Source organism: Grammomys surdaster, unplaced genomic scaffold (genome assembly GCF_004785775.1).
Source record: "Grammomys surdaster isolate TR1022 unplaced genomic scaffold, NIH_TR_1.0 126612, whole genome shotgun sequence".
NCBI lineage: Eukaryota > Metazoa > Chordata > Mammalia > Rodentia > Muridae > Grammomys > Grammomys surdaster.
In genome coordinates, this window is record NW_021621401.1 from 649,959 (window position 1) to 666,747 (window position 16,789).

Here is a 16,789-nt window from a genome sequence, read left to right on the forward strand (position 1 = left end):
CGTGACCGCGCGACCCTGGGAGCGATGGCGGGTCGGCTGGCTGGCTTCCTGATGTTGCTGGGACTCGCGGCGCAGGGTCAGTGGCTCCGCGCGCATAGCCCCGCGCACGCCGGCATTGCCCGCGCCTCCTCTCCCTGCTCACCACCTCGCTCTCCGCAGGGCCGGCGCCGACACGTGCCGGGAAGATGAAGGTGGTGGAGGAGCCCAACACATTCGGGTGAGGCGGACCGCGGTCCTGCGGCTTGGGGGCCGAGCGTGGCTGGCTCTTCTGACCTTCTCTGTTCCCTAGGCTGAATAACCCGTTCTTGCCCCAGGCAAGCCGCCTTCAGCCCAAGAGAGAGCCTTCGGCTGTATCCGGTGAGCGCGGGAGGGTGCAGAGCTGGCCGAGGTGCTGACTGAGGGGGGTCGAAAAAAGCTCTCTGTTCGGGAGGGAAGGGTGCCTTGGATGAAGGACTCTGATAATGTACTCGCTGAAGGTTTACGTATGTTTGTCTTACTGAGAGTCAGGGTCTCTCACTGAATCTAAAGTGTTTTAAATGCTCTGGAGTATATACTGGAACTGCAGTGCTTTTCGCTCCCAGGGCTGGTGATTACCTGGAGATAGGCAAGCAAGCGCTCAAGCCTTGGGCTACATCCCTCCCTAACTTTTGTGTTTTCAGGCAAGAGTCTTTCATAGTAGACTCAAGCTGACCTGCAGTTCGTGATACTAGTCTCCACTCTCCATAGGTGCTTAGACTGATTAGGAGCTGCAGAGGTGTTAGGTATGAAGATTCTACGTTCCAGGTGTGTCTAGCTCTTTCTAGGTCCTAGGGAGTGGAGAGGGCACCAGCATGGTCAAGATCCTTTACACAGGAAATTTGGGACTAAAATCCTAGAAGGACTCATCAAGAGGGTAAGATAGCTGTTGGAGGAGGCTCGGGGCTGGTCAGCATATAGGGACCTTGACTAGCTGAGGGCTGCACTCTGGGGATTTGGTGACCCACTATCCGAGGTGTGCTGGGCACGATGATTTGCAGGGAGGTAGCCCGTGGCTGGTGCTTCTGAAGCTGCTCAATTGTTAGCATCTTCTCTCCTTTCATAAGGTGACACTGTTTTGGGAGCAGTGCTGGGACATTCCTGATAAGACACAGGAGTCCAAAAACCTGCTATCATCACATTGTGAGCTCGTGTGTGTGTGTGTGTGTGTGTGTGTGTGTGCGCGTGTGCGCGCACATAAGATGTAGAGACTTCTTCACAGCCCTTCAAGCCATTTCCTTGGTTGGCTAGGAGGGGCCAGATGTTGCCAAGAACCCAGTACTGCAGATGTTTGTTTTTATTTTCTTTTTAAAAGATTTACTTATTTTATGTATATGAGTACACCGTCACCGTGTTCAGACACACCAGAAGAGGGCATCGGATCCCATTACAGATGGTTGTGAGCCACCATGTGGTTGCTGAAAACTCAACTCAGGACCTCTGGAAGAGCAGTCAAGTGTTCTTAACTGTTGAGCCAACTCTCCAGGCTCCAATTCTTGTTCTTATTTTTCTCATATAGTGTGTCTGTTCCACTCCTTCACTTCAGCCTGTCTGCCATCAGAATCAGAGCTAAGGGGTATTGCTTAGGAACAGCCACAGGTCACTAGAACTTCAGAATATATGTTTGAGGTCCTTAGGTTGAGTCCCTGGCACACTTCCTCAAAATGGCAGGTGTTTTCCTAAATAACAGAACCTGCAGGAGAATCAATAGACCTGTCCTAGCAGGAACACCAAGTGAAGCCACTCAGCCTGGACAGTACAACAGCTAGGTTAAGACAGAAATGACGCGATCTATAGTAGCTAGAGACAGGGATGAGAAAGACACGTGCTACTTTCGTTATCAAGGCTGCAATAGAAAAGATCAATGCATAACAACTGACTGTACATCTGAGTACAGTTTGATCATGTGATCAGAGACATGAATTACAAACCTGGGCCTGAGCAGTAAAGCAGTCCTTTCTATGAGGTTGCAGTTTAGATTTTTAAAAATTTTTTTCTTTATTCTTTGAGACAGGGTTTAACTGTATAACCATGGGTGTTCTGGAACTCACTTTGTAAACCAGGCTGGCTTCGAACTTGCAAAAATCCGCCAGCCTCTGCCTCCCAATCCCTCTGGGATTAAAATTGTGTGCCACCACATCCAGTTCATTAATTTTTAATTTTTGAGACAGGGTCTCACTATATAGCCCTGGGTAGCCTGGAACTTGCTGTATAGATCAGGCTAGCTTCAGACTCAGAGATCTACTTGCTACTTCCTACCGAGTACTGGGATTAAAGGTGTATGTTACTAAACCCCACTCCAACTTACAAACCTAAATCCTCATGGTTATCACATTAAATGTGTAACTTTAACTGGAAATTTAAAAACTCTCAGCTGGCTGAGCTGGTGGTTCATGAGTGCGCGTACACACACACACACACACACACACACACACCCACCCACCCTCACTCCTACACACCTTACTTGGCTACAGGATGGTCTTACCAATGGGTCTGTGGTCCAAGTCTGCAACTAGGTTCTAGAAGGTTATCGGCAGCCTATACAGACACTGGGGGCCTCCTCTACAGAACAGGCATGGGAGTCTTGCCACCGACAACCAGTTCTGTGGTCTGGAGATGAGTTTGTCAGTCCCTAGGAATTAGGTAAGCCAGCCTCTAACATTCCCAATCATATAGGGAAAGGAGCTTGGGGCTTTCTGGCCTCCTGCCTACCTTAGCCTTTAGCTTTAGGGGTAGCAGAGGTTTACACCTATGCTGAACTGCTGTCGTGTTCTCCCCCAGGGCCCCTGCATCTCTTCAGACTTGCTGGCAAGTGCTTCAGCCTAGTGGAGTCCACGTGAGTGCCAGGCTGGCGGGTGGAGTGGGTCTATCCTGCAGAGCTTCTGACGTGCCTGTGCTCCCAGGTACAAGTATGAATTCTGTCCTTTCCACAACGTGACCCAGCATGAGCAGACCTTCCGCTGGAACGCCTACAGTGGAATCCTTGGGTAAGCTGGGCGAGGGCAGTAGTGGTAAGTGCTGGGCAGTGGTGAAGTCTGCTGCCCTAGCCCCCACATCACTGTTTTGCTGCCTCCCTTTTCCCCAGCATCTGGCATGAGTGGGAAATCATCAACAATACCTTCAGGAGCATGTGGATGACTGATGGAGATTCCTGCCACTCCCGCAGCAGGCAGAGCAAGGTGAGGCCCATCGAGAATGGAGGTGGTAGAGAGCAACCCCCGCCCCCACCAGCCACTGAGGCTTTCTTCTCAGGTGGAGCTCACCTGTGGAAAGGTCAATCGGCTGGCCCATGTGTCTGAGCCAAGCACCTGTGTCTATGCATTGACATTCGAGACCCCTCTCGTCTGCCATCCCCACTCTTTGTTAGGTAGGCCTCTGGGTAAGGGCAGGTTCAGGGAAAGGGAGGGAAGATAGAAGATTGCAGTGTATGGCTCCTGGTGTCTGTAGTATATCCAACCCTGTCAGAGGCCCTGCAGCAGCGCTGGGACCAGGTGGAACAGGACCTGGCAGACGAGCTAATCACACTGCAGGTGGGTGTGCACTCGGGGGGGGGGGTGTCCCGTTGCCTACGCTACCAGGTACTCCTCCTCCTACCTCTTCCACTTTCAGGGCTATGAGAAGTTGCTGAGGGTACTTTTTGAGGATGCTGGCTACTTAAAGGTCCCCAGAGAAACGCATCCCACCCAGCTGGCAGGAGGTTCCAAGGGCCTGGGGCTTGAGACTCTGGACAACTGTAGAAAGGTAGAGTCTGGGGACAGGGGGAAGATTACAGGGGTCCCTAGTCCTTAGAGCCCCCCCACCCCAGGGTTTGACCAGCTGGCAATCTTGTCTAGGCACATGCAGAGCTGTCCCAGGAGGTACAGAGACTGACGAGTCTGCTGGAACAGCATGGAATCCCCCACACTCGGCCCACAGGTCAGTCTCTACCCTGGTCAGTTGCCAGCCATACTGGGGCCTGAAGCTCTGGGGGCAGATCCTTACTGTGCTACCTGTTCTGGCAGAAACCACTCACTCTCAGCACCTGGGTCAGCAGCTCCCCATAGGTGCAATCTCAGAGCAGCTGCGGGGTGACCCAGGACTACGTGGGAACATCCTGTGATCCAGGTGGCCATGAGGAAGAGAAATATCCTTCACAGAGAGACCAAGCATGGTCTCAGCAGAGTGCACAAAGCTGGTGCAGTGTAGACAGGTGTCTTTTGGCGTCTTCTAGGCCACACAGTGTCATGACAAACAAGAAGGACCTGCTGGCTAGCCTTTGTTGTGCCCAAAGATCCAGACAAAATAAAGATTGCAAGTTTTAATTAATTCCATACTGATAAAAAATAACTCCATGACTTCTGTAAACCATTGCATAAATGCTATTGTAAAAAAATTTAAACAAATGTTAACAACTTTAACAATTCACTGAAGTAAACGGGTATGTATTATAAATATGACCATCTGGGTTAAGAAGATTCCATTCACATAACATTCTCCACTAATTTCTGAGAACAAATGCACACAAGGGCTTCCGTAAGTTAATCCACATGCGCATCCATACTGGGGAAGGCCTGCCAACCAGGGACACAAGACTCTGACACTGTCATTTACTGTTACTATTTAACACTAGAGAAGACAACAGGCATCAGGACAATGGTGGGTCTCAGTTCCTAGACCCATGGCCCCACCTCCATTACCCACATATGGGCCGTACGCCCCTCTTCCCCCTTCTTGGCCTTTCCCACCCAGGGTGGATCCTAGAAGCCTCAGCTCATAAGAGGTCTGGAACAGATGGGAAAAGTGGCCCCTTCTGGGAAGTTCTTTGGTCTTCCCCTGCACACCTGTCCTTCAGAGCTCAGCCTGATTCCAGAAGAGCAGATGCCCAGGAAAGCTCCCCACGTGGGTTGGGACCCAGTGTGCACTACCTCCTGCCTCCCCAGCCATCACATAACAAACAGCCCCAGAACTGCCCCCACTCCCAGCCCGGAATGTCAGCCCAGGAGGAGTTAGCAGCCAGAGTAGCTTACAGACAATCTAAAGCTTAATGCTTGGAACTGTTACAACTTGAAATTGTCCAGATGAGCTATCAATCACAAACACTGTCTTGTTACCACCGAGACCAAAGGCCTGACATGGGGAACAGTGCATAAATATGAATAAAACAATCTTAAACCATGGTAACAGTAGCACAAAATACACATGATCTAGGTACTGAGCTAATAAATCATTATCACTATAATTAAACACAAAAGTCACTGAAATCAGGTCAATAGTTACCTTATTAAGTAGTGGGCTAGCTGTGGAATGTTGAAGATCCATTTCCTTTAAAATGATAGGCCTTTTCTAACAGTTTGTCTTATATTAAAAAATGCTTTTAAATTTCCTACTATATTAAATACATTCTAATTTGGTCACTGATAAAAACGTTTTATCTAGTCACTTTGCACTTAAAAAAATGCTATTAAAAGTCTTTGGCAAAGCCATAGGGAAGGAGAACCACTTCGAGGCCTGGGCAGAACCTGCAGGTAGGATACCTACCCTGTCTAGGTCTGCCACCATGGGCAGAGGTCACCTGGACAGATGTCTCCTCCCTAGATTTCCAGGAACAGTCCCAGTCTTTATGGTAGAGGGCTGAAGTTTTATCACCCTAGATACAGTCTCAGCAGAATTTGAGCCATAGGCCTGAGGCCAAGCTGTGAGCAATGCCCCTGCCTTCGCCTTGGATGCTGATGCAGAGCAGTGGTTGCTGGTCACGTGATGAATTCTGATAATATCATGTACAGCTCAGGTACCAGATGTGTGCTAAAACTGTCATAGGCGCATGCCTCTGGGCATCTCTGGATCAGCTAGAGGTGAGGGTGGTCACAGGTATAGCAGAATGCAGTCTCAGGTTCACAGCCCCTTTGTTCAGCACAAGCAGGGGTGCCCCAGGCGACTCAGAGGTTACAAAGCACCGTTGCCATTACAGACAAGACATCAGAGCACAGCTCCTTCCCGAGTAGATCTTGGATTCCTCTGAATATCTGATTCCTTTGCTGCATTTTTCATTATCATGAAATTGTCTTTCAAGGGAGAAGAAAAAAACCAAATGAACCAATTCCTTCACTTCTCTTGCAAGGCACAGGCACTTGGAAGTGGCCACGGATCACATAAGTGCAAGACAGAGTTCTGGATATCACTCTATGATACTGGAATATAAAACTCCACATACATGTGCACCTGCACATGTTTAGGAAAATTAGTTCCTTCCATAAAATTAAGAACATCTAAATGTATATGTGTCTTTCAATAACCTCTCTCTGCTTATAAATACTATTTGTTTGCACTTAATTTTAAAATGTAAAAAATTCTAGTTCTTCACTACTAGATAAATGTTCCTTTCCTAAATAGTTTCAGAATATGAAATCTAACGTAGTTACCATTACTATGAGTTAACCACAAACCGATAGGAAACTTCAAGTTCACAGTATACTTATAAAGCTTCATGTTATCGCATATTAAAAACATGGACCTAGAAAGCAGCTTATACAATTTATAATGTCTAATTAATTCCTCTGTTTACAAAGTGCTTTGACAAGGCCTGACCTCCCATTGGCCTGGCCACAGCAGCCTCAGGACTGGGGGCACCAAAACATGCCACCTGCCTAGGGGACAGGCAGTGGATTTGGTGGTGCCTCAAAGGTTTTTTTGATAGTATCTTGACACCGATGATGGGACATGGTAGGGGAAAAAAAAGTAACATGAAAGGCTGTTGGACAGTGGGCATGAACTCACATCCTGGCGTGGGGTGAAGTTTCGACACTGTAGTGGCACATGGTATGCCCAGGCCTTTGTACTGCTCACCAGGGAAGGAATGGGTCTGGCTCTGGTCACCATGGGAGGGGCTGGCCCTTGCAGTAGGGGCATTCAGGGGTACTGGCTGCACACGGTTCACATAAGACACGGTGCTGGCAGGGCCGCAGGACAGTGCCATGAGCCCGCTCCTGGCAGGCCACACACTGTTTGGCACGGAGCTGGAAGATCACCTGTGGGGAAGAGGTGGCTGGTGAGTGTGGGGAGCCAAGGAGACCGAGTCAATGTGTAGAGCAAGTGAAGTCCTGGGTGGGTGTGTACAGCGGACACAGACATAACCTAAGCCTTTAAACAGAGGTCAGCTGTGGAATCAGAAAGCCTTCCTCTGGTCCAAGTCTGAGTTTCAAAGCTGACCAGTGTGTGCAGAAACTAGCAAGTGCATGCACTCTCATCCTCTTCGATGTCTCCTGAGACTGTTCATCTACAGACAGACTCCAACTACCTACAAAGCTAACTCCTCCATGCTGTCTCCCCTGTGCTGTACAAAATACACACACCAAGATTCTCGGAGTTGCACAGCCCGTCTGCTCCCAGCTTTTCTGTGTCTCTGGGGTGTTTCTTTATGTCTGTCCTTTCCCTTGCTGTCCTAGTTGAGTCAAGGTGCAAGGCTGTGTAGGTCACGCTGGGTAAGACCAAGCAAATGATGGTATCTCAGAACAGCGGGCCACAATCCTTTGAGTGACAGGCCTGGGATGGACACTTGACCAAGGGCCACAGGGGAGAGCAGTCAGTAGGAGACACTTTCCCTTGAGATGCACCCCCGACCCCTGCCCCAGGGGTGTGTGTGTGTGTGTGACGCATGAGCAGGTGTGTGCAAAGAACTAGTCCTGAGGCAAAGTCACTCTGGCCACAAGAAAGGCTGGAAGCAGGTTACCCACAGTAGGTACTAAGTGGGATCCTGTGGCTGAAAGTGGCCAAAGCCCAAGAGGCTGCATCTTGGAGACGAAAGTACATGTGGCAGTTGGACCTTGGCTGTGGTCAATGGGACACATGTGAGAAGCACCAGCCAGAGTCCAGGCAAGGAGCCAGGGAAGGAGGAGAAGCAATGTCTGGCCAAGACTCAGGCCCCTCACTAGCTAGTTCCCTTTGCCCTCCCCTAAAGTGACAGCCACACCGTGGCAGGACTCACCCCCTCCACAGCCTCCAAGTCCAAGCGCAGCTGGCTCTGGAGAGAATGCAGCTTGGGGAGAGGGATGTCACTGATGTCACCCAAGCTCCGAAGTCCTGGCAGTGAGGACAAACCCAGGCCCTCTAATTCTTCCTGCAGCTGCTTCACCTGGGCCTCCACCTCTTCTTTCCTCCGCAGGGCTAGCTGCCGGTCGTTGTCCGCCACTCGCGCTCTCTCCTTGGCCTCCTGAGCCTCTCTCTGCCAGGCGTCACAGGCCTGAAACGCAAGACAGCATGCAGGAGGCAGCCTTGCCTTCCATCCACAGTCCACACGCTTGCTCGCCTGTCCTGCCGTGTAAACAAACCTTTTCCTCCCTTGCCCCTCCCCCAGCCCCTCCCTCCCCAGGCTTACCTGCTTCACTTGCTGCCAAGATTCTTCCCACTGCCTGATCTTTCTCTTGGCCTCGTCTAGCTGTCGCCTGACCCGTGCCAGCTCAGCACTGTTTGGACTTGCACTTGAGGAAGCCGAAGGGCCAGAGTTCAGAATGGGGGATGGGCTAGGAGAGAAGCTGCCAGAAACAAAATCCCAGATGCTCCCAGGGACGCCGTTCAAACCTGAGTTTAGGAGAAACGGGGATGATAAAGCCCACGCTGCACCCAAGGGCCTGTGGCATGTTTCTGTCCCTCGTGGCCTGGCCACCCACCTTGGTACCCTGTAAGTCACTTGCTCATGACTGCTGAAGCCTCAGCTTCCGGAATGCCTCTCTTAAATGAGGCCCAGTTGGCTCAGGAAAATCAGAGTGAACAGAAAATTAGGTTTAGAGTTCCTAGGCCTAGCAGTTCTCATTACATAGCAGGTCCTGGAGGTTCAGAAGAGCTCTCGCTCTCAGGGCACCCATGTATGTTAACTAGCAGTTAAGATGGACACATCCGGAGATGGGCACAGTCTGAGATATAACAGGTTACAGAAGACGTAAAGAACTTCTTAGTGAAAGTGAGAGCAGAAGACAGAGTCCTGCTGCTCTGATACACCAGCTTCCTCTCACAGCCTGCATCAGACAATAAATCCCAGGCATACTGTGGGGACCCTACGGTGGCTCCATGTATGGCTGGCCCAGAGCCCCATGAGCCGGCAAGCAGGAGATTGTGATTTGGAGCGCTGCGAGAATGTCCAGCTACGGGCAGCAGACATGTCTGTCCACCTGGCTATGTCACATAGGTTGGAAGGGGTGGCTCCTCTCAAGACACAGAACTGCAGAGGCGAGAGTCCTGCAGTCAGGAAGACCCAGGACCAGATTGGACAGGGCCTATTTCAGGACCCAAAGCCGGCGGGGAGGGACCCTCGCCCAGGCACGCACCTAAAGAGCTGTAAGATGAGGCTGTAGAGCCCAGTGTAGCTGGCTCCGACCGGAGGGGTGGTGGCTGCTGGGGGGGCGTCATGGCGGAGGAGACGAGTGGCCCCGACAGGGACTGGGAGAGCGAGCTGAGTGGGGAGGTGGACAGGGATGAGGACGAGTGCAAGGATGGCGAGCGGGGCAGGGAGCCCGGAATGGTGACGGGTGCTGAGCCTGCCAGCGACCTGGGACCTGGTGGGAGGAGGGAGGCTGAGTGAACAAGGGCAGGCAGGATTTCTGCCATGGAACCACTTGCCCATAAGCCTGCAGGCCAGTAACCAGGCAGCTAAACATCAGGGATACATAGGGGGCAGGGTCACATCAGAGAAACCAGGCCAGCACCCAGAGGGGTGCAGTCATCAGGCCCCCACAACTCAGGAGTGTCCTGGTAGAGCCGGGAACTCATTAGCATCGTGCTCACAGAACCACCAGGGCTCTAAAATGGGTTGCTTTCTTTCAAAACTGAGAAAATAACTTTCAGAATGAAGAAAATAATGAAATAGCCAGGCGGTGGTGGCGCATGCCTTTAATCCCAGCACTTGGGAGGCAGAGGCAGACGGATTTCTGAGTGAGTTCCAGGACAGCTAAGGCTATACAGAGAAACCCTGTCTCAAACAAACAAACAAACAAACAAACAAAACAAAAAAAGAAAAAAAGAAAAAAAAAAGAAAGAAAATAATGAAATAACAGAAACCTCTCTCTATGCCACACAGCAGTGAAAACAATTTGTGTTTCCTCATGAGAGGCCCTGGCCAAGTCAAAAAAAAAAAGAGGCTGCTTTGTCACACAGAGGTAAACTGAGGAAGCAGCAGGAAGCTGAGCCATACAGGCAGATGGCAGAGGCAAGAAGACTCTAAGAGGAGGATCCAAGCACACGCCTCCCCAGCCCCTACAGTAAGCCAGGCAGCATGCATGGAGACAAAGGAGCGGCTGAACTTGGCACTCACCTGTCAGTCCAAGGTCCTGCTCTTCCAAGTCTTTATCTAAGGACGCAATGTTTATGTCACTTAGACGAAGATCTAAGGCAGAACCTGTGAAATAAACTGGGCATTACCCTCTCACCTCTCAACCAAGACGACAAAACTTCTCTGAATGAATCCCTGACCCCATACCCAACCAACATGCACCTAGCTGGAGCAAAGCAGCCACCCTGCCACCCAACGGTAGCACATGGTAACTCTGCTGACCAACAGGGCTGCTTTCTCCTCCACAGGCAGAGGTGTTCCACCTGAATCACCGTGCAGCAGCCACACCCACAGCTCTGGCCCACAGCTGTTCTGCTTCAAAGGTCTTCTGGTTTTGTTTTGTTTGCCTTTTGTTTTTTTAAGATGGGATCCCATGTAGTTCATGACTGGCCTCAACTCACTATGCAGTCAAGGATGACCTGAACTTCTGATCCTCTTGCCCTCCACCTCCCAAGTGCTGGGACCATACAGGCATGTACCACAATGCCCAGTTGTTTCTCCCTTTACTTCTAACTATTTACTAAAATTTGACCAAGAAAATACATTTGACTACTAAACATTTTACAGGAGGTCAATTCTGACAGGAAGATGGTGCTGAGGCCATGTTAGGTTGAACACTAGGATAATGAACTCTGACCTAAGGCCAGAGGCCTGAGGACCTAAGTAAGACCTAAGCTCCGAGACAGTCTCCTCAAAGGCAGAAGTTGCTGGGTGTGGTAGAATACACAGTACTACAGAAGCTAAGGCAGGAGAATCACTCTAAGTTTGAGGTTGACTTAGCCTACAAAGTGAGTTTCAGGAGCGGGATGAGACCAGGACACACCTCCACAGCCAGAGCAGGACTGCCATTCAGGGAACATGTAGTGGGGAAGCTGGCACTCTGGATGGCCTGCACAGCCATCTGAGGGGAGGGAGGCAGGACAGCACTGGCTGCAGGAGCATGCCTGTGTGTTGTGTCACACTCTCAATACAGTTGTAGTCCAACTTTATGCAGGAATCCTGCACTGAGAAGCAGTGAGACTGCAGCTGCCGTTACTGTCTGTCATTGTCACTGTGTCTGTCTGTGACAACTGTCTCTCCCTCCCATTCTGACCCCTCACAGTACATCTGTGAAGTCTATGTATGCTATGTGGTTCAGTCCTATCTTTACTGTTGGCTAAGGCCCCTTCAGTCCCCAAAAACTCTGAGTTCAAGTTCAAGATAACGTACATACTGTAGTGGCATATGCTTGAAATCCCAGCAACTGGGAGGCCAGGGGAGGACTGTGAATTCCAGGTTAGCCTAGGCTATGCTGCAAGCTAGCCCACCTCAACAAAACAAAACAAACCCAGTAACAACAAAACCCCAAACTTTCCCTGCAGATCCCTTGCTGTAGACAAAGGGCCTATCCACAGCAGAGTGACAGGTAGCTCATAGACTGTAAGGAAACCTCTCTATACCAGGGTAGCATAAAACTCCAAAGACCACTGTCACCACATCCTCAAGGTCATGTCCATTAGAGACTTCGTATGAAAATGCTCAGGCAAAACTGTCACTGCTCAATTAGTGACATTTAGGTGGGCCAGAACACTCCTACTGCCCAGAGGTGCATCTCTACCTAGTACAGAGCCAGACACATTTTAGCCAGGGCAAGAATGCAGGGAAGCATGTCTATCACGAAGTGAAGGAGGGACAAGCAGGGCCAGTGTATTAGATCAGCCCACAGTTTAGCTGTGGCCAAGGAGTGGCTTGGAATGCAAATGGCTTAATCATAGAGAGCTGGTGGGTAACTCTGGTACAGTCCCAGCTGCCCTTCGGAGCTATGGGAACCCATATGGTGCACACTACAGCCCTAACCCAGACCTTTCCCGGTCTCTCTGATTATCATTCTTAGGACCAGTGAGCACTGCTCAGCCTCATGGTGACCATCTGAGCCAAAGACAACACACCTTTCCTGAGAAATGCTTCTCAGTGGCTCCAAGAAGCAGCAGCAGCTGGATGCCCCTGACTCCTGAGAAACCCCTCATGGCTGTGTGGCACCTATCATGCTTACTCAAACCAGAGTGGATTGTCTGTGGTTTACTTATATTGTTTCTAAACTTATTCCTAAGCTACTGGCACAACCAGATCCCAGCTCCATCTGACCTAGCCACGTCCACCTCATTACCGGAGCCATGACTTACTCATCGGACAAGAGGAATCTTCAGGGCAATGAAGTCAGGATGTTAAAGTACCCAAGAGAAAACATTCTATCTTGTACCATGTGGCCAAAGAGCCAGAGCTCCATCAGTGCAGGATCTCCACTCCTTAGAAGGCCGGGGTGAGAGAAATACACAGACAACCACTCTCCAAGGGGAGCCATTCCAATAAAGTCTGAGTATAATTCAGAAGAGGTGAACGACCGGGGTGGCAAGGCTAGCAAGGCTGAGGCCTGGGACCCAGGGCTCCCAGCCTAGATACTGGACACCACGGACCTGACACCCTTAATACAGGTGTTGGATGAGGAAAGCCTTTTTACACCACCCAGTGTAGGCTTAGGACAGCAGTGACAAGATAAATTGCAGGCAAGATAGGGCTGTTCCAGAATGCACTTCTGTCATCCCTGATTCCCTCAGGATCTGGGAACCAGGTACTAGTATGACAACTGACTGAAGAGAATCACAAGGAAAGAAAAAACAAGTTGCTAGAAAAAACCCTCTCTGCCATCAGAGAGTGAACACAAAAGGAAAGCAGGCCACCGTCCCAGTGCACAGGCCTCCAGCTGCACAGGTTTTATGATTGCTGTATGTCTCCCCATGTTGGACACTTGCCCCTGATCAAGCTTCTGAGGTCCTTCTTGTATTAAGTACCTCTTGCTACACGGGCCACCACTTTCACATAGCCTGGGGCAGAGAGATGCTGGTGTTCTGGCCTTTCAGATGATCAAGGACCATGGGTATCCTGGGCTTGAAAGGACAGAGGACCACTTGCTGGGTAGCTTCAGCTCAGAAGTTCATCATTCACAGTCTTGCAGGCTTCAAGTTCAAAAATCTAAGTATGCAGACCTGCCGGCACTCTTTCTATTGACTTAGGGAGCGTATTAGTCAGGGTTCTGTAGAGTCACAGAACTTATGGGTAGTTTCTATACAGTAAGGGAATATGTTGATGACTTACAGTCTGTAGTCCAACTCCCCAACAATGGTCAGCAGCAGCTGTGAATGGAAGTCCAAGGATCTAACAGTTGCTCAATCTCACAAGGCAAGCAGGTGAAGGAGAATCTTCTTTCTTCCAATGTCCTTATGTAGGTCTCCAGCAGAAGGTGTGGCCCAGATTAAAGGTGTGTACCACCATGCCTGGATCTGGGACTTGCTTTGTCCCAGATGACCTTGAACTCAGAAATCTCCTTGCTTCGATCTCCTGGGGTTCACAGGCACTATGCCTCAAGATCTCCATGCCAAGATCCAGGTCAGAAACTTGTATCTCCCAGCCTCAAGATCAGGATCACAGGTGAGCCCTCCAATTCTGGATTGTAGTTCATTCCAGATGTAGTCAAGTTGACAACCAGGAACAGCCATTACAGGGAGTATTTCCAAGGTTCCTGGGGCTTCAGACCTTCTTGGGCTTGGGACTCCATGAATCCTAACTCAGTCTCACTGTCACAACCCTGCGCCCTACTCGTGTGTCCATGTTTCTTCTTAGAAGGACACCATCACTGCATCAAGGCCTAATCTTAATGACCTCATCTTAACTTGATGACCAAGATCCCATTTCCAAATGAGGACATGTTCACACTGTGTCCTCCATGCTGGTGACTGAACTTGAGCCACACACAAATACTTTACCACTCAATCCGATTCCCTACCACTAAACTAGACTCATCTTTTGGGGGAGATACAATTTAACCCACAACAAAGGGACCCTACCTGGAAACACCCCTTACCATGTCTGCCCCATGGATTCCAGGCCCTGCCCTCCACTCACAGAACTGCCTGCCCCTTGCTGTGAGTGTATACCAAACTGCGCTAACTTTGGGCGGGATGATAGCCCCAGCTCCATCTTTGGTGTTTCCTACCCCTCTCATCCTCACACCTCAAGTCCTACTCTTTCCTTTGCTTTCTAGATCCTTCTGTCCAGCACTGTCTCTTGCAAGGAAGGTACTTGTTTCTACAGAGCGTCCTCTTCCAGACCTAGCCCACCTCTCTGTACCCCATTCATGCAGCTTCTCTCTGGGAGCCTTGTGGCCTTTGCCGTAGCCTGGTCATAGCCTACACAGTGGCTTCTGGAGCCCTACTGTAACAGCCCCCAGACCTTAGTAGGGCCCAAGATCTTAGCACAACTGACTCTATGACAGAAATACCATTCAGGCCTTAAAACCCAGCAGATAGGCAGCAAAATTCAAACCTCCAAAAATGAGAAAAAAAAAAAAAAAAAGATCCCACCTATCAAAGTCCATAGTCCTGGGAAAGTACCTGAATGTGCTAACCCTGCTTCTGGCTAACTGTTCTTGCTAACTGAAGTGTGTCAACCCAGGATATGGTTTTTGTGCTTGAAAGCCCACCCTGACAGACAGCCAGGGCTACACAGTGCAATTCTCTCACAAACAAACAAACAAACACAAACAAGCAGCCCACTCTGAGAAAGGCTTGGGACTGCACAGTCCTGAACACCCAGGGTAGTTGCCATGTGGCTGATGAAGACTCTGCTGAGGTAAACCCACGGTGGATATCTCACAGCACTGCCTACTCCCTCTCTCCATGTCTTAGACGGCCATGCCACAGCACCATATCCTACCCCCAGGATCTCATCCCTCAGTCTGCTGAGGAGAGCAGGTGTCTCCCAAGAGGAGGCATGCTTCAAGGTCTCTTCTTCAACAACAGCAAGCTATACACAGGCCTTTCTCTCAACCCAGCATCAGCTAAGACCCAAGTCAGTTTTCATGGCTCCCATCATCCATCCTCTGGCCATCCCTGCACTGCCTACAGCCTGTAGGAACAAGCCTTGTCTTTTATGGAGTTGTAGCTTCTCAAGCCTGAGGCCCTCAGTGAGGTAGCCAAAGCTTCCTGGTGGGCCTTTCCTGGCCACAGTCCTCCATAAGCTACTGCTGAGCACGTCCTGCTAGTCCCCGATCTCATCAGCCTCCAAATCCTGTGTGCTGATCAACAAAATCTGAACAGCGCTGGCCAAAGCAGGCAGACTGAGGACCTGCCCCAATCCTTCCACACAGTGACCTCCCCTAGCCTCCTCTGTTGTTCCCAGTGCAGAGGCCTCAGACCATCCATTATATCTGATTTGGAGCAGGGAGGCCATCTAGGAGTTCCAACCTGGACTGGCAGCCTCTGTACCTAAAGCCTGGGAAAATTAAGTGAGAGATAGTCCCAATGCTCTAGTGCCTCTGGCAAAGTTGCAAAAACTCATTCTGAAGAGCAAAGAAAAGCATGAAGTGAGAACCTGTCCTCCTTGGTCAGGGTCTCTGTGACCCTGACACAACCCTGCATTACACAGTACATACAGCTCAGAAACGCACACTGCAATCAACCCTAACCTAAGCTTGGCACAGGGTGTGAGCCACTGCCCTGAAGATATCAACAAAAAAGGGATGTCTTCCTTATCAGCAAGACAGTAACAAAAAAGTGATGTCTGGGGAAGCCTCTGGGCCCTGTCTGCCTTAATTAAGAGCCCAGAGTCCCAAGGGGCTGCCCCACTCTTTTGAGTGCTTTTCAGGGACCTATCCTACACCCTAGTCCACCAGGCTCTTCTCTCCAACCTCACTAAACCTAATGCTCCAGATGATCACACCTAGTACTTCTGAATCATGCTTAAAAGGAAGAACCAACTTAGAAAAAGAAAGAAATCTAGGTGAGCCTCCTTACATAAACTGCAAGTGTTTGAAGGCCAGGCTGTGCCTCCTGACCCAGAACTAGCTCCACCAAATGACCTGAAGCCACTTGGACCTCAACAGCAACAGCAGAGACTTGCTAGGTATTGTTCCAGGCATCACCAGTTCCCAATATGACACAGCACATTCAAAAGGTGCTGCAGTCCTCTAGGGTCAGGGATATATGAAGTAACAAACCACAGAGACTGCAAGAAGGACTTAAAGGCAAGACAGGATGGGAACTTTATCTGCAGCTACAGAACAGAGGAGCACCAACAGTATATCTGTACTCTGAACTGGATGAGTTAGAAGACCTGGGGGAACTAGTCCACAAGAGAGAAGAACACAAGCTGCAGGGGGCCACAGGGCTCTGGGTAAGCAGCACCAACAAAATTTAAAAGCAGGCACATGAGTGCCTACCCTTCTGCAGCCTGAAAAATCCGGCAGAGATCTCATGATCTCACCGTGAAAGAGGTACATGGTTTCCGGGGAACATGCACCCCAAGGGACATGCATTCTGAAGGGAAATGACCTGATGGGATGTGCACAAAGACCGTCACCTGGGCAAGGGTGCACTTAGAAGGAAAACTACCTGGGGTTACTTCACCTGGGGGTACGCTGGCCGACCAGGACGATCTCAGAGG

At 50.2% G+C, this 16,789-nt stretch overlaps 2 protein-coding genes across 7 annotated transcripts in view; one reads left to right on the plus strand and one right to left on the minus strand.

Annotated features, from left to right (window-relative positions):
* Nucleotides 1-5: 5 nt before the first annotated feature.
* On the plus strand, nucleotides 6-4,446 carry Gnptg (N-acetylglucosamine-1-phosphate transferase subunit gamma). The gene is made up of 11 exons (XM_028760777.1): nucleotides 6-76; nucleotides 160-217; nucleotides 290-357; nucleotides 2,797-2,851; nucleotides 2,919-3,002; nucleotides 3,101-3,194; nucleotides 3,268-3,382; nucleotides 3,463-3,545; nucleotides 3,625-3,756; nucleotides 3,849-3,930; nucleotides 4,017-4,446. The coding sequence occupies exons 1-11, from the start codon at nucleotides 25-27 to the stop codon at nucleotides 4,112-4,114; spliced, it is 921 nt and encodes a 306-aa protein (XP_028616610.1). The 5' UTR covers nucleotides 6-24; the 3' UTR covers nucleotides 4,115-4,446.
* Nucleotides 4,298-16,789, minus strand: part of Unkl (unk like zinc finger) — a 45,752-nt gene continuing 33,260 nt past the window's right edge. For 4 of the 6 annotated variants that reach the window (XM_028760771.1, XM_028760773.1, XM_028760774.1 and 1 more), the window contains 5 exons: nucleotides 10,295-10,378; nucleotides 9,312-9,539; nucleotides 8,366-8,568; nucleotides 7,976-8,230; nucleotides 4,298-7,019 (listed from right to left, as the gene is read on the minus strand). In XM_028760771.1, coding sequence (XP_028616604.1) covers nucleotides 6,864-7,019; nucleotides 7,976-8,230; nucleotides 8,366-8,568; nucleotides 9,312-9,539; nucleotides 10,295-10,378 — 926 coding nt within the window. In that variant the 3' untranslated portion in view covers nucleotides 4,298-6,863. The remainder of the gene's footprint in view (nucleotides 7,020-7,975; nucleotides 8,231-8,365; nucleotides 8,569-9,311; nucleotides 9,540-10,294; nucleotides 10,379-16,789) is intronic. The other 2 variants (XM_028760772.1, XM_028760776.1) reach the window with 1 other exon arrangement.